Source organism: Typopeltis vanoorti, chromosome 14 (assembly GCF_054136105.1).
Source record: "Typopeltis vanoorti isolate ZY-2024b chromosome 14, IOZ_Tvanoo_1.0, whole genome shotgun sequence".
In the NCBI taxonomy this organism is placed as follows: Eukaryota; Metazoa; Arthropoda; class Arachnida; order Uropygi; family Thelyphonidae; genus Typopeltis; species Typopeltis vanoorti.
This window is the reverse complement of record NC_143562.1, coordinates 12,950,139-12,977,315: the sequence shown is the minus strand read 5'-3', so window position 1 is coordinate 12,977,315 and position 27,177 is coordinate 12,950,139. Positions and strand designations below refer to the sequence as shown.

Here is a 27,177-nt window from a genome sequence, read left to right as displayed (position 1 = left end):
TTATTTATTTCTACTAGATCTTATTTCTCATGCTCTATAGTCTAACAAATTTATTTGTATTACGACTGTGCGAGTTAGACTGTATTGAGTGCGAGATTATAAGATTTTAAACTAAAGATAAAACAGATATTGTTTGTATTCCTTGCTCATATTAATCCTTACCTTAAATTAGTAGTGGCTTAATTACTGATCACTTAAACTTTATCTAATGCAGGTTCGAAATTTTCAGGATTGTGCACATTGACAGAATCAGTCCAATGTATTGTTCACAAACCATTTAATTAAATTAAAAGGAATATTTACAGTTTGATTCACGTTAACATATATATATATATATATATATATATATATATATGTTAAATGTTTGTATTCCTTGCTCATATTAATCCTTACCTTAAATTAGTAGTGGCTTAATTACTGATCACTTAAACTTCATCTAATGCAGGTTCGAAATTTTCAGGATTGTGCAAATTGACAGAATCAGTCCAATGCATTGTTCACAAACCATTTAATTAAATTAAAAAGGAATATTTACAGTTTGATTCACGTTAACACATATATATATGTACACACACGCAATTGCCTTACAATTCTTTGTTATTTTCAATTCTTTCTAATTCAAACTTAGTTCTAATTTCTTCCTCTAAAGCTATTTCATAATCTAGAATATCCCTGATAGTCAAATATTCACAAACCGACAATAAAGCATACCTTGAGTAAACTTAATTCAACATCAACATACATTATCTTATTGTACCCATAAACAGACACATTTTATGTACATTCTTGTTCAGAATTATTACATGCATAAGTACATACAACTCTCATTCAGTACTGCCTTTTACATGAATCATTTGTTTACACATGAGTGCTCCTTCTTGTCTTCCTCTCTTTCTGCTGGCTTCTTGATTTCTCACCAAATTTCTTCTTTGTCTGAGTCATTGATTATTCCATGCCTCATAGGACCCTTAACATGGTGGCAATGTGCAGCTCTTTCCTTTCGATTCCTGACACCGGACCTCACATGGAGGCAGATCCAGGTAGAAAACTCAGAAGCCTACGATGCTTCTCTTTCAATTGCTGACAGCAGACCTCACATAAGAGAAGGTGAAAACTCTAAGACCTACAATGCTTCTCTTTCGATTACCGACAATGCACCTCATGTGGCAGTGGACCCAGGTAAGAGAAAGTTGAGAACCTTAACCCAGTCCTGCTCAACGTCTTGACTTATACAGGCTCGGATCTCCACTGTACGCATGCACACATCTCTCAAAACTTCCATATATGGCCACATATTGACATCTGACCATGATGACGTCATACTTTGCGCATCTTTTGAAATTGCCATATATGGCAATTCTTAGAATTCTTCACTATTCTTAGAATTAGACTTACTAATTAGACATGAGTTAACAGCATTACATAATGATACCATGTGCCACATTATTTTAACAAAGGCTCATGGTTAATTTATTACAAATACAAGATTATTACAGACAAAATTTGACATTTCTTTAAGTGCAATCTCCTTGGAAAAAATATGTAAATGCAAACATGATAAGTTACATAGTTACATATCATGAGATTTTACAATCCTACATACTTCAACTCTACTTCGTCTACTTCTGTTTCCACATCAGCTTTATTTGTCACATCAGTTAGTGCTTTATCTCCACCTGGAAGATATACTTTCAAAACAATTGCCAGTAATCCAACTGCTTTGTATGCTTCAGTCACCTCACTACCATCAGTAAACAGTGATTTTTATATTTACTTGCAACATACTGAAAAAAAAAATTCTTTGGGATTAATTACACTTAGCTCTCTCAACAATTTCTTCTTGTATGCTGATTTTACCTTCCTTACTATACTTCACCTTATAGCATGTACTTTATACTGATCATGAGTTTGCTGATCACTTTCTCTTAAATTCCCTCCACATTTTTTTTTTCTTTTTCAGCTCCAGCAGATAACAGATTAATTTGGAGGAAAACTATTGATCAGAAGTTAGTAATGGTGTAATTTATTCATGTAGTACTATTGTAATTATAATATAATATTGTATAATATTATGCAATATTATATATAATATTATATAATATACAATATTAGGTATATACCCTCATGAGGGTATATACCTAAAGAACAAGTAAAACATTTCAGCTATTTAGACATAAATTTTAGTGAAGATGGCAAATTGAATATGGAAATAGACAACAGAATTAGTAAAGTTGGTATGGTAGGAAGTCAGCTGAATAAATTTATATGAAATAAGAAAGAAATTAGTCAAAATGCTAAATTATTTGTATATAAGACAGTGTTCAAACCAATTTTAACTTATGAATCTGAGAGCTGGGTTAGAAAAAAAAACACTTGATCAAAGACTGGAGACCTCTGATATAAGAGTTCTGAGAAAGATTAGTGGAGTGAACAGATGGCATCAATGGCAGTATCACATTAAAAATTAGGATATTAGGCAGGGCCATCTTAAGGCATGGGCACACTGGTAGTTGCCCATGGGCCCCATGCTGCCATATTGTTCATGAGAGATCAATGAGTTCATGAGAGTGATTTACACACTCTTGGCAGAGTGTGTAAATTACTCGACCTCTCGCTGGAACACTGAGCTAAGAAAGAGAACTGGAGATGGTGCACAAAATGTCAATAATTAAATACTTTTCATACTATAAATAAAATTAAAAAAAAAAATTTCCCAGGTGGATAACCCTTTGAGCAGAAATGAAGTGTACTTTTATGAGTGGAGCACAGAAGAGATAGAGAAAATGAGCAAACTTTCAAAGTTAACATCTTGGTTCAATCCCGGTGCAATGTCAACTACTAGTACTGCTCCTCCAAATACAGCATCGCCACGTACATCAACTTCTGCATCAAATCATCCAGTTCCAGACATACCATTACCTGTTCCTGCTGCTGAGGACATTCACAGATCCTGGGCTATGGGACATTAAGAATACTAATACAGTGGATTACTGGATTCATAGTGGGCTGACATCATGTCAGAATCATGATTGCAACCTTTCAAACTCACTCACACCAAGTGCATGACAGGGCCAGAGGAGAGATAACTCGGACAAGGCATTTATCAAAGAAAGTGTTTAAATGCAAATGGCTACCCTATTCACCATCCCAAGGTCATTTGTACTGCTTTGCTACATCAGGATTCAATGACTGGAAACACAGCAATCTTATTGTAGAACATGAAAATGGAGAAGAGCATCGCAAGTGCATGATGACATTTTGATTTGGCATAAAGAAATGAGATGTATTGATTCTTTATTAATCAAACATCATCACTCAGAGCAGGAGTACTGGCATAAAGTGTTGACACGTGTGGCTTCTGTCATTTGCTTTCTTGCCTCCAGGGGTTTAGTATTTTGTGGAGAGAATCAAACTATTGGGTCAACAAAAAATGGAAACTTTTAGGTATTCTAGAGCTGTTGAGTGAATCTGACCTTTTTTTGGAAGAGCATTTCAAACTGTATGGAAATGATGGAATCCATCATATCTATTGGGAAACGTTTGCGAGGAATTTATTCAATTAATAGGACAACATGTTTTTTATGCAATTCTGGAAAAAATGAAAGAGTATTATTCAATAAGCGTGGATTCCACTCCAGACATCTCACACATTGATCAACTGACATTTACTGTCCAGTACATTCGAGGATGTGAGCCTGTGGAGTATTTCATCAAGATCATCCCCATCTTGTCTCATGGAGCAAAGAATCTAGCAGACACTGTTGTGAATTTCCTGAATGAGAACAAAATTCCACTATCAAACTGCTGTGGTCAGTCAGAAATGCCTCAAATATGTCTGGATGCTATACTGAATTGCAAGCACGGATCCGTCAACTGAATGAGTTCACCGTCTATGTTCCCTGTGCTGGACACAGCCTCAACTTGGTAGAAGTAAAAGCGAAAGAGTGTTGCCTACAGATTGTAAAATTCTTTGACTTTGATCAGCATCTGTATTCCTTTTTTTCAGCTTCTATATATCGATGGAATGTTCTGGCATCATCATCATCAGGAAAAGATCATGTTGTGGTCAAGTGTCTGTCTGACATGAGATGGTCATCATATTTTGAAAAAATTAAACATACACTAGATTCTGTATCAGCTAATACTGACTAGGAATTGAACGCAAAGCGAGAGGCAAAAGGATTGAGCAAGAAAATGGAGAATGTGGAAACGTTATTTCTGACAATTCTTTGGAATGACATTCTTGAAAAAGTGAACAAAACAAGTACGGTCCTGCAGTCAAAAGATGTGGACATACTTGTTGCCATGAATCTTCTTGAGTCACTGAAAATGCATCTTCAGGAAATTAGAAACAAATTTAGTGAATATGAACTGAAGGCCAGGAGTAGATGTTCAGATTAGGATTATAGCGATGTGAATGAAAGCAAAGTGTATGCCTTACTGGATGTGATGAATCAGAAGAAGAGATACTTCTAAACAAAAGTGAAAAGTTCAAGATAGAAGCATTCCTCCCTGGACTCTCTGAACTCTGACCTGACAAAACATGCAGAAGCTTATTTATGGATTGGAAATCTATTTTCCTTCTTCAGTGAATTGAAAACAACTGGTTCTGATGAACTAAACAAAAAGCGTGAACATCTGGCAAATGTGTATCACAAAGACTTTGATTATGGAGACCTTCTAGATGAATGCAAGCATCTCCAACACTACATGGTTCTTGATGAAAATTGTGAGTCTCTCCCTGCGTTATATAGAAAAATAGTTTAGGAGAACTTGCAATCTGTGTTTCCCAATGTTGAAATTGCACTCAGAGGGTTCATGTGCATGATGGTGACCAACAGTACAGGGAAACGTCCATTTTCAAGATTGAAACTTAAGTGACCAAAGACTCAGCTTTACAGCACAACGGCAGCAGCATTTGAACTGGCTTTCACTCATGTGCATGGAAAATGACATCCTGAAGACCATTGACTTTAAGCCAATTATAAATCAATTCTCTGCAGATTAATCAACACAAAATTTTGTGTTGATTAATCCTCGCTTTACAGCATGTTTTTTATGTTTAAACATTGATTTTGTTAAAAGTATCAATAAATCTATAGGATTAATTTTATTGAACGTTTACATTTTTATTCCTGTAGGTGGGTGAGTAGGGGCCCCATTGCATTGCTTTGCCCAGGGGCCTACAATACTGTTAAGATGGCACTGATATTAGGAAAGAACTTGCCATTGTTAGCATTCAGGAATGTAGAGCTAATCTCAGGTGGTCAAGTATGGTTATTAAAATAAAATGAGAGAGAAAAGATTAGCAAAACAAGTGTTCTTTGGCAGAAAAAAGAAAGAGGAAAACCAAGATGTAGATGGATTGATACAGTAAAAAGTGCCTTAAAAGACAGAAATATAAGATCTGATAACATTGAAATCTTGACAGATAACAGATTAATTTGGAGGAAAATTGTTGATCGGAAGTTAGAATGGTGTAACTTTTTCATGTAGTACTATCATAATCAGGAGGATAAATCAATCATATTCGTGATGATTGATTTATCCTCCTGATTCTCGGTATTCAGTCTGCTACCACTTCGTTCAAACAGCCTGACTATTTTCCATATTCTACTAATACCCCTTCCCATGTAATTTTTTATGCCGTGATACCATTTCAAGAGTCTCTCAAGTGTGTGTGTGTGTGTGTCATTAGCTCTCTTATTACATATAGGGCATTTCATATTAAAGTACCTCTATTCAGAACAATCTTTAGACAGAACCAGTAGACAAAATACTCACAAACTTGGTGGGTATATCCTAACCAGATCATGGGGAAGAGATTTTGACAATCAAAAGTTCAAAAATGACTGATAGAGGAAATATGGCACTGTGAGCAAGAAAAGATTTGAATTTTGCATACACGAGTGAGCTATAAGGTGGAATAAACAAAGGAGTGAGACTGACTCTACACTCATTTAACTTATGCAATGGGTCTCACTTTGCCTGAAAGTGCCTTGCTTGCAAAGTGTTTCTATAGGAATGGGGAAAATGCTGCAGCAACAGCAGCACTTTGCAAGTTAAAATGTCTAAAAACATTGCAAAAAGCCTAATGAGACCAAATGCAGTGCAATGCGTGGTTCATCGATTTGAAAAGACAGGCCATTTGAGAGTCCAAACAGGAAGAGAGCATAAACCTGTACTAGTACAGGGAAAACAGAAATAGCAGTTCATGCACTTGAATAGAAACTAACCCCACAAATCGACAAGGCCATCATAATAGACAGCAAGACAATGAAACAATGCTTAGAATATCGGAAACAATAGCCATAAAATGTGATGAGAAATCAATCAACGTCCACCAACCCTACATAATCTCCGCGTGTTGGAAGCTCCATAACATAAAAATGAGGCCACAACTCCGACCAATAGGTGATAACACAAGCAACTTCAAAGGCAGAAACACCAAGCTGACATGACATAGCATCCACCTCCTCCACGAGTTCAGACGACAACACACATCAAAACGGCTTGCACCCCGTTAACCCTCTCCCCGGCCCCCTTTTCCCCATAACTCCCCCCAAAAAGTTTATATTTTAAGCACCCTCTTTCATCTCTTTCCTACCCCCTACAAAAAAGCGCTCTGCCCACCCTTAAAAATAATATATGTATATATTATATAAAAAAAAAAAAAACGTTTTTTTTTTTCAAATGAATTCTCCCGCATTGCCTAAACCCCCCACCCACACACACACTTCCCTTTTAACACCATAACAGCAGAGGTATGCACATCACAGAAAGAAGACAGGCAACAACATCCAAGAAAAGGCATGTGTGAATTTTCTTCTATTATGCTACATATATTTGTCTCTAATATATGTAGCATAATACATCTGCAGTGCCCTAAGAATTTTCGAGTAAAAAAGCCAATGACATTAAAAAAGGGGAATTCCTAAACAAAAACAGGCAAAATAGCAGTAAAAATAATTGATATTATTAATATTCAAGAACATATAAACAGAATATTCTAAGATGGTGTGATTGCTTAAAAAACAAGCTGAAATAAAAGATTAGCAAAACAAGTGTATGAAAATAAAATGGCAGAAAAAAGACCAACAGAAGAAGACAAAAATATAGGTAGGGTTGATGCAGTTAAGAGTGATTTACAGACTGAAATATGAAAGCTGATCAAAGCAGAGACCTAACAACTAAACTAATTTGGAAGAGTTGTTAACTGGAAATCAGTCATAAAGCATCTTAAATTTAGTATTAACATCCTCATTCAAATCTGTCCATATTATTATTATATAATTGGCACTCCTCCAGTCATTACTACATAAAGGGTACTTCTGAATAGCCCTATACATCATTTGTGGAAATGAAAGCAATCCGGAATACAGAAATATTACAAAGATATTTATGTAGTTGTTTTTAATGGGTAAAATGAGTAAAAAATATAATAAATTTAGTTTAATCCTTTATCCAAATGTAAGCAAACAAAGTTTGCACCTGAAGTATCTTTAGGACTGAGGCAACTCATGCTAAAGGTGGACCAAGCTCTCATCACTACTTGTCTTAGTATCTCCCATAATGCAAGGCTCCCACCGACGAGACCTCAATAAAGGTCGAAACCGGTCTGGGTAGTTGGCTTTCCCTTAATGCATAGCGTTATACATGTCCGCAAAGAGACGTACTTTGCATTATGGGAGATACTAAGACAAGTAGTGATGAGAGAGCTTGGTCCACCTTTACCATGAGTTGCCTCAGTCCTGAAGATACTTCAGGTGCAAACAAACTTTGTTTGCTTACACTTGGATAAAGGATTAAACTAAATTTATTATAGTCTAACCAAGTGGGGAAAAAACTTCCAACAAGAGTAAAAAATATATTTGTAAGAATTTAAGGTGCTCTAGTAACAATTAAAAAAACTCATACATACAATATTATGAAATAGCTATGATAAAGAGTGAATTCACTTACTCATCATATTTGGGTGAACAGACAATTGCAACTGCTTCAGGTAACATTAACTGGTATGAACAATGGGTATGTAAGTCTACACTTGACATAAAAGCTGTCTGTGAAGGATGAGTCTATAGAAGAAATACATAACACCAATTGAATGATTACTGTCCTTAACTGATGACAGAATAATTTACATCTTTACAAAATAATTTTAACACACAATATGATTCAACAGTTTTTTTTTTTCACTATTGCTGTGCAGTTGAAAAGCTACATTTATTATGTAAAATAATTATAGTAAAGGTTTTTATGCAAATTTATGAGTGATAAAAATATCCAACATTAACATTCACAGTGGAGAGAACTACTACTGGGGACTGAAAATACTGAAAACAGAATATTAAGAATGCAATATTATGGATCACTTACTCTAGAGGTAGTGACCCATTTCTTCTTTGATGGTGAAAAACTTTTTTTTCATCATCTGACAATCTTTTTTTCTCTCTATGCACTCAGCAGTTAATTTTGTCCAGCTCATCTGCTAAATCGACTAATATGGCCATTCCATCTCCATTTACATGCTTAACAATACTTCAATATTCTCTACTCCAGTCACCTCTCCAATCCTATCATTTTTAATTCTGTGGGTTTTGTCAGATGGAACACTCTTCTCTACAAGAGTTTTTGGGCCACAAGCAACCTGTCTTCTTCTGTTTTTTAGCCATTAACCATGTCTCACTTCCATAGGTAAATGCTGGAATAATGAACACAGTAAACAGCTTTCTTTTTAAACATATAAGTATATCTTAGGATTTAACAGATAATCTTTATGCAGCAAGACTGTTTCCTATATGTACAGAAAGACTTAGGATATAAACAACACCAAGAGGGGAAAAAATATAATTTACTAAACATACTAATATTTTTTATTTCAATAAGGAAATACTGAGTTAAGAAATTTACTGACCTTTTTAGTTATCTTACATTAGCTATTTAGGCGGCATTTTTTAGAATTGTCTGTTAATATTCAATTGCTTTTATGTGTGTTCTTGTATTGAAGATGCCTATGATACTTGAGCAAAAATTCTACGTTAATAAAATATATTACGTGAGTTTTTATCTGGTATTATAATTAATTTAAATACTAATATTTTACTGGTTTTCTAGCCAGCATTGTCAGAGTATAATTACGACTATGGTGAGCACACCCAACATTCAAATGGATAGTTGTAGAAACAATTCAAGTGAACTGTAACTGAAAATAACTAATGCCTTAACAAAGTGCCCTCTGGAACTATATAGCCATAAAGTTAATTTGGAGAGGTCAAGCTAAATTTGGTCTCAGAATGACTGTCTCCCAGATCTTTGGCAAATTAATGCAGCCATTTGTTGAGATTGGGGGAAGTGCTTCATAGCTGATACTAAAAAAGTCTCTCAGATGTATAGCAACCTCTGTGTAGCAAAATGTCTTGTTCCATTTAATCCTGTGTGAAGGAATATCCAGGGTATGGACTGACAGACGATACCCTGGATATTCCTTCACATAGATGCAATTTTTGTATTCTTCAAGGATATTAATTATTAATTGGATATTAATCTACAAGTATGGTCCAAAGCAGGCTGAACTGAAGGCAGCATAAGGAGCTTTTACACCCTAAGACGTTCAAGAGGATGAAGTTGATCCTTATGAACTAGCATTCAACACAGCTACACATAAACCATTAGTTTGGCTATGCAAATTTATTATTATTTATTAATTGATTCATTGATTCATTTATTTTTCATATCCTGTCTAAGTTTTTATAAATCAATTGTCTAAAGCTTATCCATCCTCATTCTTTAAGTATCCATGTGGATACTTACTAATGGTGATGGACAAAATCACCATTTTGTCCATCACCATGTCAAAATCTGTTTGGTTTTCCACATGCCTTTCAAACTATCTAGTGGTGGTCCCCTTCAGTTATCCAGCTCTGATACATACTCATGAAAAGCTAATGTAACAGTTTACTGAAAAGGTCAAGCATTAACTTTCTAAACTCAAGAAAAGTTCTTTCTTTCTAGAACCTACATTTATGACTGGAGCATTCAATAACATTCATTCAATTTATGACTGGAACATTCAATATGAGAGTCCTGAGAAAGATTAGAGGCATGAACAGATGGCATCAATGGCAATATCATATTAAAAATGAGGATATTAGGAAAGAACTTGACATTGTCAGCATCCAGGAATGTGTTAGCAGAGCTAATCTCAGGTGGCATGGTCACCTAAACAGAATGGGCGAGGAAAGATTAGCAAAACAAGTGTTCTCTGCCAGGTTGGCAGGAAAACGACCCAGAGGAAGACCCAGATATAGGTGGATTGATAAAGTACAAAGTGCCTTAGACGATAGAAATATAAGATCTGATAATGTTGGAGTCTTGACAAGTAACAGACTGATTTGGAGGAAAATTGTAGATAGGAAGTTAGTAATGATATAATTTTTTCATGTAGTACTATCATATCCTGTACACCCCTTGTGGGTACATGGCAGGAATTTGATGATGATGCATTCAATAACACTGCTGAAAAAATAATTGCATAACTCAAATTCAGACTATGAATCTCCAAATCAACCATAAAGCTATTTGAAATGGTCCAGAGAATGGAAGAGAGCTAATTATAATTTATGTACAACTGTATTTTCAGTTCATGCTCTTCTATATTTTCTATATAATTTAAGAAAATAATGATTTATGATTTAATGTGATAGAAGACATAAATCTGTTTTTTTTTTGTGTGTGTGTGTGTGTGTGTGTGTGTGTAAATAACAAGTTTTACAAAACCATCTGGGCAATTTGCCAGTAAAGTCTAAAGATCTCTACTCTAAGTACACTAGCTGATGCACAGACAAATGAATCTTTTAGTTGTGCAACTCTTTCAAAATTAAGAAGCTTGTGGCTAAATAACTTTCACAGCAAAACATAACCAGTACTATACGAGCATATTTATCTTCTGTTTAACTGACACGTTATGGTGTATTTTGATTTTCACATCTTTATTGCACTAACTTATTTATCACTTCAGATGAGAAATTCCAACTGTCTCATGCTTACTGTCTTGTTCAAAAATGCTAAAAAAAATTACATTTTTGTAATTTTTTTTACGACAAATAGGCTGAAGTTAAGGATACGGGATCTGCTGTCTTTATCGATATGTTTTGATACCTATGTAACAGATTCAAGCATGTTTTGCAAATTACTGACAATTCTTTGCTCATCAAAAATGTCTTTTTTAAAGAACCTCATTTGTAGCTTATTAATGTCCAACCATATTTTACATTCACATCAATTCCTATAACTGTAATTCATAATAATAAGTAGAACTTACGTTATGATTAATAGAAGTAGTTTCTTGCTGATGATGCAAAAATACTGAAGAAAGCATGAAAATCACTTGTTTAAAAATTCAGTCACTCCATATATTTGTACTGCACATGCAGGTGACTAAGAGTGAGTGTAGTAGTCTATGCAGGAATCACTTGTATGATGAATAATGAATGGCAATGCATGCAAGTTTGTCCAAATTAGCTTATTTGTCCAAAACAATCAAATGACTTTACTATTGCTCACATTTACATGGATTTATTAGCAGTATTTATGATTCAGAAACTTTTAAATAAACAATATTGTAATTTTATGATAGTTACAGAGTTCTCGGATGAGAAGTAACTATCATTTCTGATCTGAATTCTGTAACTATCATATCAAATCTGTTCTAATTTTATTAGAACAAGCATTTCCAGATGTAATTAATTTGATTTTTCAAATGGTATAAGCATGCTAAACTGAGTTACCAGACTTAGTTTGCCATACTCGTTTGTAAAGATAAAATATAAAGATTTTTACAATTTAAATAGCAAAGAAAACAAAAGTTGATATTTACATGAATCCATCCTAACGTGATAAGGTCATGTTTATCTTGGTAGTTAAAGATATCTTCTTCATTGTCTGTAGTACAGGAATCTGAGGTGCCAGTTTGTTTTGGTACCAGCAAATGAGTAACAGTGAATTTATTCTGGGACTAAAAAATAAGAAACGTATACTTAATTATTATTAAAGGAACATGTAAGACCACAGTAAAATAAGGTACAGATATTTCATACTAAAACTAATAGTGCATCTTCAGTGTTATAAACAGTTTTAGGAATGGAATAGAAGTAGGAAGTAATGAACATTCGGTGGATCACCTATTAAAATACATAGTTGTCGCACGCTAGGAAATGATAGAAAATAATAATTAATTAATATTTAAGGTAATTAGCTTCCCCCCCATTTTTTTTTAAATGATTACATAAAATAAAAGTCTCCCAGATCTTCGAGAGAGAGAGAGAGAGAGAGAGAGAGAGAGAGAGAGAGACAATCATTTCGATTTAAATTCGGTCGGTGTAAAATAGCTTCTTTAAAACTTTCTTTAAAAAGGCGTTCATATTTGAACCTGCATCTATGGAGGAGAATAGCTTTATCCCACTGGATATTATGGGTAGTGTTAATACTGTGTTGTGCTAGACCAGACTTCTGAGGTTTGTTGTATTCAATATAATATTGATGCTCTTTAATTCTTTTTTCCACAGAACGGCCAGTTTGTCCAAAATAAGAAACATTGCATTCACATGGTATTTGGTAAACACCAGCCAAAGATAGAGATGACAGTTTATCTTTTGTAGAAGGCAATAAGGAAGAAATTTTGTTGATAGGAATAATATACGTGGGAATCAATTGGTACTTTTTTAAAATTCTACCTATAGGTTCTGGGACTGGAATGTAGAGGAGTTGGAACTCTGCGGACTGTTGAAGAAACCTTAGGTATGGGAACATAAGATTCGATTATCTGTTGGATTTGATTAGGGTGGTAATTATTCGATTCCATTAACTTTTTAATGATTGAAAGTTCTTGTTGTAAGATTTCTGGAGAAGAGCAAACTTTATGTGCTCTATTAATTAGAGATTTAAGAATGCCAAATTTTTGAGATGTGTGGTGAGCAGATTTTTTATGAATGTATCTACCAATAAACGTGGGCTTTCAAAAGACGCTTGTAGATAAGGTACCAGAATTTTCTTTTTCGAATTGTTTCAAAAAATACTTAGCCAAAGGTGGAGACAGAGGGCTACCCATGGCAGTACCTTCAACTTGTTTGTAGATCTTGTTTTTCCAACTAAAATAACCTGAATGGATAACAAATTCGAAAATCTTTGCGATATCTGGAGGGTAATCTTCATATAATAATTTGACTGTGTCGGTTAATGGAATATCGGCAAACAGAGACACAATGTCGAAACTGACTAGCAACTCACTCTTTAATTTTTATACTCTTAAATATAAAGAGCTAATAAGCTTCATTTCGGCGATATAAACATTATTTAAATTAAGGGGATATTAAATCCCACATTGTTTTAAAACCGAATAAGAACCTCAAAGATTGGAATCGGAGAGTTTTATGCCGAACATAGTAAACTATAAAGTATCGGCGACCACTAGCATGAGCTAATGCAAGTGACCCTAGTACGTAGTACAATACAGGAGAACTCGCAGCAAAGTCGGTAAAGTTCTGATCGCTATTCTTAGGTATTTTCCATAATGTAAAAACACATTTCCTAGGAAATGTATGCTGTTATTACATTATGGTGGCTACTCATTGATGAAGCCTCAAAAAAGGCGGTCTGGGTAGTGACCTCCCACCATAATGTAATAACAGCATACATTTCCTAGGAAATGTGTTTTTACATTATGGAAAATACCTAAGAATAGCGATCAGAACTTTACCAACTTTGCTGCGAGTGCTCTGGTATTGTACTACGTACTAGGGTCACTTGCATTAGCTCATGCTAGTGGTCGCCGATACTTTATAGTTTACTATGTTCGGCATAAAACTCTCCGATTCCAATCTTTGAGTTTCTTATTCAGTTTTAAAACAATGTGGGATTTAATATCCCCTTAATTTAAATAATTTTTATATTCTTGATTTTTTTCAAGGAAATCTGTTGAATTTTTTATATAGGATCTTGAATGTCCAGTGAGAGCACTTAAAGAACGTGACAAGACTTTTGCAATTCGATAGGTAGGAGAATCAATGCAATTCACGATAGGTCGTATTGGATAGCCTTCTTTATGGATTTTCGGGAGACCATACAGACGGGGAGTTCTTCCAAAGTAGGTGCGTAATTTATCCATGTAATTTGGGTCCCAACTGATAATCTCATCAAGTAATTTATTTAATTGTTTAATTTGTGAATTTGTAGGATTATGCGTGATCTCTTTGTAGGTAGAGGTATCTTCTAAAAGACTGGATACTTTTGTCTCATAGTCAATCTTATTCATGATTACAATAGCTTTTCCTTTAGCGGTCTTAGAAATAGATATGTTATTATCTCTTCTTAAAGAAGTTAGCCCTTTGATTTCAGCATTTGATAAATTGCATGGAGGTAATTTGCTTTTAAATAACGAAGTCGCAACTTCAAAATGAAGTTTATTAGCATTGTCACTAGAAAGTCCAGACAGATTGCGTTCTATATTATGTAAAAAAAAAATCAAGATATGGAATGTGTGTAGGAATAACTGCAAAATCAAAGCCTTTTGCTAAAGCACTGGTTTCGGCATCAGATAAAGGGCGATCGGAAATGTTAATAATCCATTTATTAGTAGAAGTGATGTCAGAGGTTAAGTTTTTCTTTTACTTGTGATATAAAGAATTATATTTTTGCATAAGTCTGTGAAAATTTCTTTCGTAAGAATGGGTTAAAGATTGTTTTGATAAACGAAGAACAATATCTAGTAATTCATCATTAAGAACAGTTGAAATTTCTTCTTCGAGATCCGAAATAGACTTAATATTAGAAGCTAATTCTTTTTTGGCAGTATGAAGTTGGTTACGAATTAAGGAGAAACTTGCACGAATGTAAATAGAGTGAGCTCCAGGAGACCAAATTGTTTCTTTAAACCTAGCAAATGTAGGAATAACTTTCGTGTCACGACATTTTTTGAGGAAGGCAATCCGTGCTGGAAGTTTACCTTGTAAAACAGATAGTTTTCCAAGTTTTCCTGTTTGCTTAGTAAATTCTTTCCCGTGAAGGATGATGATTCTTATTTTTAGAGGTACCTGTGGCATAGTATAATTATACTTAATAATTATTAAAGGAACACATAAGACCACAGTAATAACTTTTAATTAATAAGATACAGATATTTCATACTAAAATTAATAGTACATCTTCAGTGTTACAAAGAGTTATAGGAATGGAATACAAGTAACAAACATTCGGTGGATGACCTATTAAAATACATAGTTGTCGCGCGCTAGGAAATGATAGAAAATAATAATTAATTAATATTTAAGATAATTGGTTTATTTTTTTTTAATGATTACATAAAATAAAAGTCTCAAAATAAAATAAAAGTTCATGCATACTTAATCATTTTTCTTTCTCTCTCTCTCTCTCTTTTTTCAAACTTTAGATAAGTACAATTAGCACTTAGCCCATAAGATATATACACAGTATATACTAACCAATTTCCCTGATAAAATTCCACAGGTTTCAATATTCTTGTCAGTATTTGGCTGAGCTAATCTTAGAAAGCTTCCCATTAAACCAGTTGGCACAGATATTGTCCTTAATCCATGAACATGGTCTGTATCTGGTCCTGGACTCAGTACAGAACGAGGTTTAGTACTTCGGTCAACAAATGGAATGGTGGGAATGCTCGTACTAAAAAAATAAAAACAATATTAATAAAATAATTTTATTAATAATTTTCGTTCTATTATTTAAATTCCATTTCAAATAACATGCTAAATCTCTACAAAAAAAATAATGAAGAAAATCATAATAAACAAACATGAAACTTATCCAAGGATCACACCACCCAAACTCGAGTTTAAATTATCCTATGGAAAAAAAAACTAATTTAAGTATAAAATTTTATTAGATTCCAAATCTCATTAAATGCTTATCAGCAAGAGCAGTACTGTAATATGCATATACAGAGAGAGTAAGCAAGTAAACAAATGAATGAATGAATGAAGATACAACAAAACAGTGTTAACAAGTGCACATGCCATTTTTTAAAATGAATTCTTCCCACAAATTGGACAACCCAGCCTCGTTGTCCAATTTGAAATTATCTTTCAGCTTTTATCTTTCTTTTCTTTTTTCATAATGTGCAAACTTTGTTTTCTTTTTTTCATAATGTGCAAATCAGTCTCTGAGATTTGATTCTTGTTATCAAACTCATTTTTTTCATAATAATATTTTTGTGTCCTTCAAAGAGCACATGCTAACTTATTAACCTAGAACTTTTCACATGATTTCAGAATTTTAGTGACTACTTCATTAACTTCGTGCAGCTGAAGACATCTATAATATGCTTCACTTCAGTTTTTAATATCATCTTTACAATTTATCATGATTTTCTAATTTTTTTTTTTTTTCTATTTGAAGACCACATACTTTTCTGGCTACCTTTATCTTTCTTTTCTTTTCTATAATGTGCAAATGAGTCTCTAAGATTTGATTCTTGTTATCAAACTCATTTTTTTTCACAATAATATTTTCACATTTGAGCCTACAGTTCACATAATTGCATATTTTTCTTTTTAATGGACTATCCATTATTTCTATTCAATAAGGGACAGTTACTATTTCAAATTCTCTGTACACTGTTGTATCTTTTCATGAGTCCTGCCCACGAATGGTTGTAGACCTATACTACATTAGAACCATGGGTGAGGTAAGGATTATTTTTGTCTATTTTTATTAGTTTTATATATTTTTTGTTGTAATTTTATTTACTTTATACATGAAGGAGCCCATATATTTAATCCGTAAACTGTACCTTAGAGACCAAATATGGAACTTTTTCATACAACTTCAGGCATCCAATAAATGAGGCAGTGGTCTCATGACTGATGAAATTCAACTCCCCTAAAGACAATCACACACTTCCGTGTCCATGGTGGGATTTGAACCTGCTGCTCATTAGTTGGAGTCGATATGCTAACAACTTGGCAAGCAGGCCAGATCACAGACCACATTATTAATAATAATATAATCCATAAGCTTCTTGTTCTATGTTTGATCTCTTCAAGTGAATTCATGTATGCTTTTATGTTAAAACATGGTATTTAGTAATGATTACCCACATTCATATAATTATCCCATCATTGATAATCATTATCCATCAAGAAGAAATCTATCAGATACTTAATCATTATTAGCATTGTCCTTTTGTTCAAATTATTCTAAAACATCTATATATGTATACTGTTCTTTACATTCCCTAGCCATTAGCAGCAACTGACTATAAATGCACTGCCTTCTGTCTCTCTGATTTCTTACTGAACTTCTGCTGTTTTTAGTGGCAGCTGACCAACTATGATCAGTAATATCCAATTCACCATCCAGTTCACTCTATCCTCCAAAATACTACATCCCTAAAATTCTATCCCAATAACAATTAGTAAACAACTCCTCTATCCAGGATTTCTTTACTAATGTTGTTTAGGTCTCCAGCATGAACTCCCTCCCCCACCCCTTTTACTAAGTCACTGGAAGATAGTGACTTCAAAAAACTCTGCATCTTCCCTAATCACTAACACAACCATCAATGGGACCATGGACATAAACAAGTCTCATTGCCTAATTTTGAAGGTGTCCACATCCTTCTATTTGAATGAGAGCCAGCTTAATTTGAATGAAAACTATTTTCTCTTTTCAAGGATCCATGGTAGCTGAATAAATCATCTCATGCTTATTTTGGTTTGATGCTGATATGGGAGCCTTCATTCACCACTCCTCTAAAAACACCCAACTCCTGTTCTGCTATGAGCATCAAAACAGTCCAAGATAAAAATTCATATATTCAAATGGGTCAAATGAAAAACCTCTTAGTTTATTAATGAAATAAGAGCCAACAGTCTTCATTGCACTAGTCTTCATTATGCTTGGACTTGCTGAACTTTATAGTTTTCTATATTCAGCATGAAACTCTTAGATTAGATTTCCTATCTTTGAGTTTCTTATTCAGCTAAGAAATAATGTGGTATTCAATATCCACTTAATTTTGAATAACCTCTTAGTCTACACTACAGCCTGAAACAACAATAAGAAAAATATAAAAATACAAACTGATTTTGATAATTTAGTCAAGCCTGCCTCTTCACTCAAATGGCAGTGAGTCTTCTGGTCACTTGCTAAGGCTATTAAGCATAACTTCTACTCTTTCTGTCCCTCACCCTGCTCTCTCTCTCTCTGATATCACCTAAAGATAAGACAAACCTCTTAGCATCAGTTTTTTTTTCCTCCATCTCTTATGCAGATGACAAAGCTTCCTCTGATCTTTTGCTGCAAGGATGTCAAAAAAATCTTCAATTTTCATAGTACTAAGTACAATGATCCAGATCATATTCCTCCACCCATAAACTTGCACTCCAGAATTAACACCCATCCTCTATCACCTATACAAATTGACATACTCATCTGGCATCTACCTAACAGCATGGAAGCAAGCCATTATCAAGCCTGTTCCTAAAAAGAGATTAAATTCAACCATCAAATTATCATTCTACTGTCTTCACTTCTTAATACTCTTGAAAAGAATGGAAGTCATTAGTCGGCTTCTTCACTACCTAGAGTCCTGTCAGTTAATTAGTGATCATCAAAGTGGATTCTATAACTCCCATTCTACATATAGCAGTCCTCCTCGCTAAGATTACAAAATTTTGGACAAGAGCTACAGAAAAGTCTGGAGATTCATTACGCTTGATATTCCCAAGGCAAATGACCAAGTCTGGCACTGAAACCTTATTACAAGGCATTCATCTTGTGTTCTTCCTACTGTCTTTTGTGATTGGATTGTCAGTTTCCTCTCTCATCATTCATTTGATGTCATGGTGGATCATTTCCCTCTCATTAGATTCCTTTCAATACTAAGTATTCTAAGGCTCTGTGCTCTTACCCATACTTTTCCTACTATACGTTAGTAACCTTCACTCATTAATCTCAAATGTCAGCCATTGTTTCAAATGATGATATTAACTTCATTCTCCTTCATTCAAGAAATCTTATAATGCTCATTATAAGTTAAATCCATCTGATTCAACTGCATTGTAAATTTGATTCTTGATAAAGGTTAATGATTTTTTGAGAAGACTTCTAGTTGTTCGAGTGAATTATTCCAAACAGTCAAAGCTATATTGAAGGTTTTGGATTAAACACTGAAATTTTTTCTTCCAGTTGTTCTAAATTTAGCAAAGAAGTTAGCAATGATGGGAGATATTGGAGAGCCCATTGTAATACCTCAGATTTGTCAATGAATTCTGGATATTTTAGCATTCCAGCTGAAATATTCAATGGAAACTTACATCATAAAAATTTCAGTTTGTCAACTGAAAAAGGAAAGCTATGTCAAAGCTTACTAGAAAATCTGTGAAGTCCCAAATCTTTAATTTTTGATTCTTAATAAGTAACAGGTAGATACAGTTGAAAATATTTAATTAAGATGGATTAATTACAAATATTTTGATTTACGTGTGGATCATCGTCAATGTAAAACAGCTTGAAATAAAAAAATTAAACAATGAAGATATATGGAGAATGGAATCTATCCTTATATGCAGTTGCAAGACAGGTAAAAAGCAATACTATTAGGAGCTGTTGAAGTGTGCATGCATGCAATTATAAAAAAAAAACTTATATAATTAATATGAACAGTAGTTCTTAATAATTTCCTAGATTTTTGGCATAGAGAGTCCATCATTAAGGTTGAGATTCGGGCTATGCCAAAGTACTTTGGAAATGTCTTTATATATTTTTGCAGCTGCATGCAACTGACAGTTATTGTACTTTGGACAAACAGGGCAATGCGTTTCTATATGCCTTTATGAACACCAAGTTTACATTTCCTCCAAGAAATGGAACAAATCAAGTCTTGTAGAACATACAATTACTAATACTAGCCACAGGATCCTTGGAATGATGCCATATTACTAAATATATGTAGTACTATGAAGCCATATTACTACATACAAAGAGACACCCATATTTATGGGAACACGTGTTCCCATAAATATGAGTGTTTCTTTAAAGAAAGTTCCGAAGTCCTTCAGCATCACCCAAATCTCAACCTTAATGATGGACTCTCTATGCCAAAAATCTGGAAAATTATTATTACGAACTATACTGCTTAATTATTATTTTTATTTATAATCATAAGCAGGCAAATTAATCCTAATAGTATTGATTTTTACCTGGCTGTCTCTCAACTGCATACAAGGAGAGATTCCATTTTCCATAAACCTTCATTGTTGTTTAAATTTTTGAATTAAAACTGTTTACACCAGGCAATGATCCATGATACGAGTCGAAACTTTTGTAATTAATCCATCTAAATTAACTATTTTCAACTGTATAAATATAGTTTTACACAGTTTTTAAGAGTGAATAACACAGCAATTTTTAATAAATATTTTAATTTTTGATATAAAGTCATTTGTATTTTTAATATAAGAAAAAATAATGGCCAGTTAATGGAGATTTTAAACTTTGAAATTTTGTATGTAGGGCTACCTATGCAATAAATGAGTGGTCGAAGAAGATATTTTGGTTTATGTAACTTAGGTAAACCTTAAATTCCAAAGTGGTCTTGCACAATGAATTTTTAGTTTTTGAGCCATATCTGGATGAAATGAAAATACATTATTCAATACAGAGTTAAGTTGTTTGTTTAGTTGACTTGTTGCACTCACTCACTCTCTATCAATTAATGCATATGTTTTACGATCTTATAGCAATACTAGCGGGATACCCCCACCCCCGATGCCTACGACGCTCCCCACCGAGTTCCAGACTGGTAGGCTGGTTCTCCTTGAATTCTGATGACTCGAAAGGGGGGTTTCTTCTCCCCTGGCACCTAGGGTAGCCCCCGAATGTCAAGTCTTCAAAAGGGGGCTCTTCCCCTGGCACCACTCGCCCCCCCCTGCCCCCAGAGCTCCAGACTGGTAGGCCGGTTCTCCTTGAATTCTAATGACTCGAAAGGTCCCCCCCCCAGAGTTCTGGATGGTAGGCCGGTTCTCCTTGAATTCTGATGACTCGAAAGGGGGTTCCACCCTCCTGGTGCCCAACTCCCCAAGTTCCAGACCGGTAGGCCGGTTCTCCATGAATTCTGATGACTCGAAAGGGGATCCCATATAATATCTCTTATATATTTTTCTGGTTTGTGAGAAATCCTCATGTGAGACTCCTCTTATATAAAATGGATATCATTTTTGGAATCAGTGCAACATACTTAGGCATAAAAGTTATTTAAATGCAAAACCCATTTGAAATATTTTGATTTTTCAACTTGTGGAATGAAATATGTTGTAATGACTTATTTAGGTAACAGGGATTAGGAAAAATAAGAAGTAGCTAGAATTAAAACAAAACCTTCAAAATTAATTTCTTGACTGGGAGTCAGCTTCAAATAAAGTGATGTAAAATCGGTGTCCAATTTCAAAATCGAAGCTAGAATAAAAATAGATAGAGGTTATTAAACAATAACTGATTTATATGTCCCAGATGAAGGAAGAGAACAGGATAATATTCAATGTTATAACCAATTACAAAACACATATAATAAAATAAATAAAAATGATTATGTAATATTAGCAAGAGACTTAAATACAAGAATTGGAAACACGAAAATTAATAATATAGGAATATATGGAGAACATACTCTGAAAAGGAATGGTAAAAAATTGATAGACTTTGTAGTTTATAATAACCTTAAAATAATGAATTCTTTCCATAAACATAAAGACATACATAAATATAGTCGGGCAGCAAGAGGATGTAAATCAATATTAGATTATTTAATCTTAAATGAAAAAACATCTCTTTAGAAAGTTCTCTTCAGATGTTAGAGTTCACAGAGGATGCAAAATAAGTAGTGACCACTTCCTCGTTAAAATAAAATCAAGATTACCACATAAATGGCTACAAATAACAACAGAAAGAAAATTTCAAATGGTTGTCTATAAAACTAGATTATTAAATGTACAATGGCTATATGAACAAAGAATTAACCAATATTTAGAAAAAATAAAACAATGTGAAGAAATAGACTTAATATAAAAATGATAATAAATACAGCAGCAAATGAAAGCTTAGGAAAGACCATATAATTCAATAAAAAAAAACTGAAGATATGGGATGATACAATCAAAGAAATAATCAAATTGAAAAAAGAAGCATATGATTATTATTATTATTATTACTATTATTACGGGCAACTCCAGGGAGTCATTAGACTCATCGAGGGAGGCCCCAAATCATTTTCATCACAACTATTCGACATTCATACAGTATCTATCATACCTCGCCTTAAACTCATTCACTGTCACAGCATCCACCACAGACTCAGGGAGCGCATTCCACTCATTCACTACTCTAAAAGTAAAGAACCCAGCTCTAACACCTTTACTAACCACACTTTTGCCCAGTTTCCATGGATGTCCCCTAGTCCTCCCACAACCAGCCCTGTTCTCAAAAATATCTTCTGAATTAATTTTATAGAAACCCTTCAGTAATTTGAATGTCTCAATCATATCTCCCCTCCTCCGCCTATCAACCAATTTTTGCAACCCACAAATCCTCAACCTGTTCTCATACGGTTCATTCCACAGACCTGCTATCATCTTGGTCACTCGCCTCTGGATCCTCTCCACCTCCTCCCCATCAAGAAGAAACCTAGGTGACCAAATCTGAGCACAGTAGTCGAGATGAGGTCTTATCAAGGCTCGATACAGAGGAACAATAACCTGCTTGTCTCTGCTTGTCAACGTATTCTTCAGCAACCAAGTGATTTGATGAGCTGATTTGGCCACTTTTGCAATGTGTCCCCTAAATTTCAATTCCTTATCCACCAACACTCCTAAATCTCGTGCCTCATCAATTTCCTGGAGCACGGTTCCACCAATGCAGTAAACTGCCTCCCATCTTTTCACCCCAAAATGCATAACCTTACATTTTGCCACATTAAATTGACATCCATTCTCCCTAGCCCAGACCTCCAATCTATCCAAATCATCCTGCAAAATTTTGACGTCATCTGCATTCACTATTGCCCTACCCAACTTTGCATCATCCGCAAACAAATGAACTGTTCCTCTCAGATCCTTTCCTATATCATTTATGAACAAATTAAACAGCAGTGGTCCAAGAACAGATCCTTGTGGTACACCACTAGTCACAGGCCGTCTTGTGGACTCTACTCCTGAGTAAACCACTCTCTGATATCTCTCCGTCAACCACCCTCCTATCCATCTCACCAACCCTATGTCCATTCCCATATGCTGCAATTTACTGATTAGAATTCCATGTGGTATCCTGTCAAAGGCCTTAGCAAGGTCCAGCAGAATCACTGTAAACCCATTACCCTTATCCAGTTCAGCCGTCACTGTGTTATAATACGTGAGCAAGTTACTGAGGCATGACCTACCCTTCACAAAACCATGCTGTCCCCGATACAGTATCCCATTTTCTTCTATCCAATCTTGTATTTTCCTCTTGACTATTTTCTCTAAGACCTTGATAATGATTCCTGTTATGCTGATTGGCCGGTAATTTTCAACAGCAGCCTTGGAACCACCTTTGTGCAGTGGAACTATTTTCCCCTCTTTCCACCCCCTTGGGACTGACCCAGTCCTGAGGCTCAAATTAAACATAATGGTCAAGGGCACTGACAATTCTTTTGCCGCTTCACGTACGACACGAGCTGGTATACCATCCAATCCCACAGATGTATTGACATTGAGGTTCTGTAATAGACTAGTTACCTCTACCTCATTCATCACAATTCCAGTATAAGCTGTTGGTTCCTCCATTTCCGCAAGGCCACCACCTGGATGATATACTCTTGCAAAGTGCTCGCTCAGTAATTCCACAACATCGACTGATTCAGTTACCTCCCTACCCTCAGCATTTTTTAAGATCATTCTACCATGAGCATTTTTCCTTTTACTTGCAACATATTGAAAAAACTGTTTGGGATTCTCTTTAGCCTGCATGGCCAATTTCCTTTCGTAATCTGCTTTTGCTTTTCTTACCACCCTTGTTACCATCCTGGCCTGAGCTTTATACTGTTCATGCACCTGATGGTCACCCTTCTCCTTAAATTCCCTCCACAATTGTTTCTTTTTTTGCAGCTCAAGCTTAATAGTGTTATTTATCCATTTAACCCCTACCTGATTTATTATTTGGACTCTTGGTATACAGTCAACCATTGCCTCCTGCAAACAGTTCTTGACCACCTCCCATGCACCATCAACATCCAGCCCTTGCAGTTTTACATGCCATGGCATTGAGCCAAGCACACACCTAAGCTTGTCGTACTTACCAGCCCGATAATTCCACATATACCCTGTCTTAATTGTAAATTCGACTCCTTTAGCCACCTCCCAAGTCATGACCTTATGGTCACTCTCACCAATTGGTGGCAACATGGTCATGTTCGTTACAGCCACATTCTCAGTTGCAATTACTAGGTCCAGCACTCTCTGCCCCCTGGTATTTTCCAATACATGTTGCCGTAGATAGTTGTCCCTTAATAATTGCATAAAATCCAATTCCTTCTTCCCATGTGCCCTCTCCTCTTTCCAGTCAATGTTACCATAATTGAAATCACCCATAATAATTACCCTCCTTCCATTCATTTCTTCTATTTGCTTATGCATACTATTCCCACCATCCGCTCCATCACCCGGTCTATAGCAGCACCCAATTGTATATTTTGTTCTGCTAGATTGTATCTCACACCAAACAGCCTCAAATGTGCTTTTTTCCCCATCCTGCAGTTCAACTTCTATACTCCTTGGCTGAAGCTCATCAGCTATCATCAATAACACTCCTCCCCCCTTTTTATTCACCCTGTCACTCCTGAACACGCTATACCCATCGCATTCAATCCCACTAGCTTTATCATCTTCTGTCAGCCATGTTTCACTAATACCGACAACCTGTGGCCTGGAAGTGCCAACCATGGCCAAAAACTCTTCCTTCTTGTTCCTAATACTCCTGGCATTAGTGTACATGAATCGCAGAAGCCCATTTGTCCCATCCCTACTTTGATTCCTTATACTAATTATCCCATTCTGATTTGTTGTCCGTCGTACTCGCCCGGGCATAATATACTCATTCATACACTTAACTGCCCCCCCCCCCCTAAAGTCTGCATATCTGCTCCCCCCCTCTTAATAAATCTAGTTTCCCTGAGTCTGTACATCCACTTCCACATCATTCATCAACACTCTTTCAAGTCTCCGTACACCAACTCCATTCAAATGTAACCCATCCATCTTATATAAGTCCTTTCGCCCATCGAACTCATTCCACACATCCACAAATTCCACACCACTCTCCATGCATAACCCACGCATAAAGTCATTGGCAATTATGGCCCTCCTTCTAAACACTTCGCTGTCATACCGCGGTAAGATACTCACCATCCTAACTCTCTCACTCTTCTCTTTTGCTACCTCAAACAACTCCCTCACATCCTCTATCATTTCCATTTTGTCCTCTTTCAAATCATTCGTTCCTGCCACTATTATCATCTCTTTCACCCTCTGTTTTTGCAGTCGAATAGATTCGCTGACGTCCTTTATGTTCGCACCCGGCTGGTACGACTTCGTTAAACTCTCAATTATTACGCCTCTTAATAGCGAATCCCCATACAGCACTCGCTCCTTCATTTTATTGACGTTTACGTACATTCTATTGTTTGCCGTCACAGGCTTCCGCCGGTTATTTGTCGGTACGTTCAACACACATTTTTGCATACGCTCCAGTTGTCGTTTGGCTCTGTGTATCGCGCCATTTAAACGGGCAATTTCGCTACTCGCATTTATCTCACCATTTTCATTATCGATCAAATCATCCATTCCTTCGGTGTTTCTACCTTCATTTACACTTTCAGCGACGCTCTCACACATATCTGGCACTACCACGCAATTCTCTAGTACACCGCCATTTTCTGCATTCTGACTACCGTTAACGATATCAGTCTCGATACACGAAACACGCTTGAAGTCCTCATTCTCTTTACACTTTCTACACATATTAACTCCACTATCACTTTCTAACCAGACTCCTACCGCTCTTCGCAAGGCATACATCTCACAGACAGCACATTGCATAAATTCTTTTACATCAAAACTCTTAAGCAAGCATGGCGACCTGGCCGCCATTTTTTTCTTTATCGGTGCCATGTGTACGCTATCTTTTCTTAAAAATAATAGTTAAAATAACAGAAAACACGCAAAAATTGCACAGACACACCAAGAAACAAAAAGCAAACAATACTACTTAAAATTCTGGTAAAATATCTAATGTTAACACAAAATAATACTGATCTTTTCAGGAGCTCTCGACAAGCCGACGATCTAATCCGTGCGACACCTAGCGACAATGATATCAGTATGGATGCTAAAAGTGTGTTCCAAAATATCATAAGCAGTAAAAGATTAGAAGATGAAATAGAGTATAAAAGAATAAGAGCCATAGCTAAAAGAGAAGTCAGAAAAAAACAAAGAATCATGGAACAAATTTGTTTCTAATTTAGAACATGACTTATATAAAATAAGACCCAATGTATATATGATTTTGAAACACTTAAGTACAGATATTAAAGAAAACATAAAATTAAACACTGAACTGAAATTAGAAGAATTTCTAAATTTCTATACAGAATTGTGGACAGATAAATATTTTAAAAAAGATAACTGGCAAACATTTAATGAAAAGGAAATAAAAGGAGAATTAGAAATCAGCCCTGAAAGAAACAAGAAATGGAAAATCACCTGGAGAAGATAAGTTAGACTCAGAATTGTATAAATATGCAGGAACAAGGTTCAAAGAAAGACTCCTATTATTTTTAAATAAAATCTATTCAACTAGCAACTCTCCAATATAATGGAAAAAAGCAATTGTGATCCCTATCTAGTAGAGATGACCCTAAAAACTATAGAGTATAAGTTTACTAAATTCCTGTTACAAAATAATAGTAGAATTTTAAATAACAAACTAATAAAATATTCTGAAAACTTTATTTCAGAAGTACAGAATGGATTTAGAAAAGGACGATCACGTATAGAACTGTTCTTCTACCTAAAATTAATAATAGAGAAAAGAAGAGCATACAATTTAGAAACACAAATT

General features: G+C 35.0%; 1 protein-coding gene across 1 annotated transcript in view; it reads right to left on the bottom strand.

The window, feature by feature from the left end:
• LOC150099237 (STAM-binding protein-like) overlaps positions 1-27,177 on the bottom strand; it is a 77,475-nt gene that overhangs the window by 26,818 nt on the left and 23,480 nt on the right. The window contains exons 4-6 of the mRNA XM_090404290.1: positions 15,495-15,693; positions 11,876-12,013; positions 7,963-8,075 (exon numbers count right to left, since the gene is read on the bottom strand). Coding sequence (XP_090260416.1) covers positions 7,963-8,075; positions 11,876-12,013; positions 15,495-15,693 — 450 coding nt within the window. The remainder of the gene's footprint in view (positions 1-7,962; positions 8,076-11,875; positions 12,014-15,494; positions 15,694-27,177) is intronic.